Source organism: Chinchilla lanigera, unplaced genomic scaffold, assembly GCF_000276665.1.
Source record: "Chinchilla lanigera isolate Chin_1 unplaced genomic scaffold, ChiLan1.0 scaffold00008, whole genome shotgun sequence".
Lineage (NCBI taxonomy): Eukaryota > Metazoa > Chordata > Mammalia > Rodentia > Chinchillidae > Chinchilla > Chinchilla lanigera.
Window position 1 is genome coordinate 12,857,097 of NW_004955409.1, and position 3,560 is coordinate 12,860,656.

The window sequence follows — 3,560 nt, forward strand, 5'->3', positions numbered from 1 at the left end:
ACCATAACTTACCCTGTCTCTAAATTATTTTTGAAGCTAAATAGTAAGGCCATGAGGTAGATCACTTACAATTGAGTAAACTGTAAACTGTTTGGTTTTCCTTGTTATGAGTAAAGTACACATAAAATAAAGGTGCAGGGAGCAGTTAATTGATAATGGGATGAAGAAAGTAGGTGTTCATTGACTTTTCTCTATTTTCTTTCACATTTTCTTGTGCTCCAAGTCTTCTTTTCCCACAGTAATCATTCTAGCTCAGGCTTTTATTTCATTCAACCTTATAATCCCTTAACCATAACCTACCACTGTCCATGAAAACAATTCTGAAGCATCATTTTTATTAATGATCTCACTTTATTTGGTTCTCTAATTTCTGAATTCACATTCCTTCCTGGCATTGATGGCTTTCTGTGATCTGCCTTCCTCCCCACCATTTTTTCCCTAGTTTTGTCTCCTGGAGCTCACTTTTGTGAATTCTGTCCCTTACCCAGTCTGTATTCATTGAAATGCTTAATGACAATAATAGTTCGTCATATCTTTTATTTAGTCAGATCTTTTTCACTTCACGGTCTTCACGCTGAGATCCACTCCTAGTCCTAGACCTTTTTTATTCTTTATTTTGAGACAGAGTCTCACTAAGTCACTAAGAAGCCCAGGCTGGGCTGGAACTTTTTAAGATGCCCACTATACCTTTGTGGCACTGACCTGCTGGTAGGGAAGTAAATAGAAACAGGTTTTGCATCTACCTGTGCTTCCCATGGTGCAGAATCCTTTTCTTAACTTTGTGTGGTGTGCTACTCTGTTCTTTTCAAGAATATCTTTTCCTTTCATTTTAACTTTTTTTTGGAATAAAAGTATTCCTGGTAAACTCAGAACTGATTGTAATTTTCCTCTAGGAGATTTAAAGACAGCCCTAGGGTTTGGGGTACTGTTTAGTGATATAGCCCTTAGTTGGCATGCAAAACAAACAAATCCTATATGTAGATCACTGTTTAAATCAAAATCTTGGGCTGGGGAATATAGCTGAAAGGTAGAGCAGTTGTGTAGCACATGTGAGGCCATGAGTTCAATCCCCAGCATGGCAAAACGAAACAAAAAAAATCACTCTGAGCCGGGGATTATGGTAGAAGCCTATAATCCCAGCACTCTGGGAGACTGAGGCAGGAGGATCACAAGCCTGGGCAATGTAGCGGGACCATCTCAAAAAAAAAAAAAAATACATATATAAGCCACTTTTAAAACTGTTGAGGCGAAGATTGTTTATTCTAGATAGTTTGAAAAGCCTTGTATCGCTAAATGTATAGGTATATGAAATGGGAATATTAATTTGAACTGTAAAATCTTGGAAAGATCTTCCTAGTTTTACAAGTGTTGGGATGAAATGTTTTCTGTTTTTTTTACCTGGAGCTAAAACCTAGGGCCTTGCACATGCTGACGTGCTGAGCTACCTCTCCCTCCTGTCCAGGGTACACACTAATTTTAAAAGTGAATTTGCATACCACTTACATAAAAAATTTTAAAAGGTTTTAGATTAAGTTCTCTTTAAAATTTGGCCTTTAATTTGAGTCTTAAAGCATTGTTACTAGTCTTGACTGAGGGTTCTTTTTTATTGTTTTTCTTGGGGACCAGGTCCTTTTTTTTTTTCTTTTTTTGATGGTAGGAATAGAACTCAGGACCTGCGCTTGCCAGGCCAAGCTATATCCCTGGCCCAAGACAGGGTCTTTTTATGTATTCCAGGCTGTCCTTAAACTCAGTTTGTAGCCCAAGCTGGCTTCAAGTATGCAGCAGTGCTCCTGCCTCAGCCTCGCAAATGCTGGGATTACAGGCATACACCACCACAGCTGGCTCTCTTTCATTATAATTATTATTATTTTTGTCTTTTTGGGGGACAGGGTCTTGCTATGCAATTCAGGCTGGCCTTGAGCTCACTTTGTAGCCCAGGCTGATCTCAAACTCGCAATGATCCTTCTGCCTCAACCTCCCAAGTGCTGGGGTTGGGCAGGGGATTTAGCTCAGTGGCACAGCGCCTGCCTGGCACGAGGTTGTGAGTTTGATTCCTGGTACCAGAAAAACAACAACAACAAAAAAAAAAGAAAAAACAAACCAAGTGCTGGGATTGCAGGCATGTGCTGCCATGCCTGGCCCTCATTATTTTTAAAAATGATATATGAAATACTGTTTCTTAGTTACCTAGAATAAAATGTTTTTTCTTCGATTATCATGTGCTAGCTTTTGTTTTAGACTGTACTTGCTGCCATTTAAGTATTCTTGGTGGTAATGAAAAGAAGAAAGTTTTAAAACATTTAAGTACCAAGAAGTTAAGGATTTATTTTTACTACACAAATGCCTTTTTTTCTTTTGTGCCTTGCTAGTGCCGAAAACATTTGAAGAGTCGGAGATTAGTCAGTGCAAAACAGCTTGGTGTGGATAGGATTGTAGATTTTCAGTTTGGAAGTGACGAAGCTGCTTATCACTTAATCATTGAGCTCTATGATCGGGTAAGTTAAACTTGAGGGAAGGGATAAAGGAACAGAATCATTGGATCTGCCTTCTTTTATTCAGTGTTACATTTGAAATGTTCATGATACTTAACATATTATTTCCATTGATGTTGAGTGTCCTATTAACCCTGTGTCCTTGTCAACACTTGACAGTCTCTGCCTCTTAATTCATCCCAGCTCCTATTGCTTGTTCGTTTGTTTTGTTTTGTTTTGGGAGAGAGTCATGCTGTGTGGTTTAGGCTGACCTGAAATTTACAGTGATCCTCCTGCCTCCAGCCCTCCTGAGTATAGGCATGCACCACCAACACCCAGCTTGTTTGTTTGCTTTGAGAAAGGGTCTTGCTGTGCAGCCCAGGCTACACTCAAAGTCATGATCCTCCTGCTTTAACCACCTGAGTGCTGGAATTTCAAGTGTGTGTCACTACTCCTAGCTCCAACAGAGCTCTTCATAGGGATGTTTGATGATGGTTATATGAATTTTTAAAAGTAGAATACCTATCAAAAAATGCAACAGAATATGCATCAAAAATACATACCCTATAACCAGCAGAGTTCTCATGTGGGTATTTGACAATGGTTATGCGGTTTTAAAAAAGATAAATAGAATAACTATCAAAAAATACAGTGGAGGCTGAGTGCAGTGGCCTATGCCTGTAGTCCCAGCATTTGGGGTGCTGAGGCAGGAGGATTGCTTTGAGTTAGAAGCCAGCCTGGACTACATAGTGAGTCCCCTGTCCCAAAAAACAACAATAACAAAAACACAATAGATTACCTATCAAAAATGCATATCCTATTACCATCATAAAATTCCCATCATGATGTATAAAAATTTCTTCCTTAGCATAATTTGTGTGATCCTTGTTTTTTTGGTACTGGAAATCAAACTCATGACCTTGAGCTTACTAGGCAAGTGCTGTGCCGCTGAGCTATATCTCCAGCCCTGTGTGATCTTTTAAAAATCTAAAGCTGGGCATGGTGGTACACACCTCTAATCCCAGTACTCAGGAGGCTGAGGCAGGAGGATGGCAAGGAGTTCAAGGCCAGCCTGAACTACATAGTGAG

At 39.6% G+C, this 3,560-nt stretch overlaps 1 protein-coding gene across 1 annotated transcript in view; it reads left to right on the forward strand.

The window, feature by feature from the left end:
• The window catches only part of Nemf (nuclear export mediator factor), a gene marked incomplete in the record, with an annotated part of 46,019 nt that overhangs the window by 1,442 nt on the left and 41,017 nt on the right, over positions 1–3,560 (forward strand). The window contains 1 exon segment of the mRNA XM_013510340.1: positions 2,370–2,495. Coding sequence (XP_013365794.1) covers positions 2,370–2,495 — 126 coding nt within the window.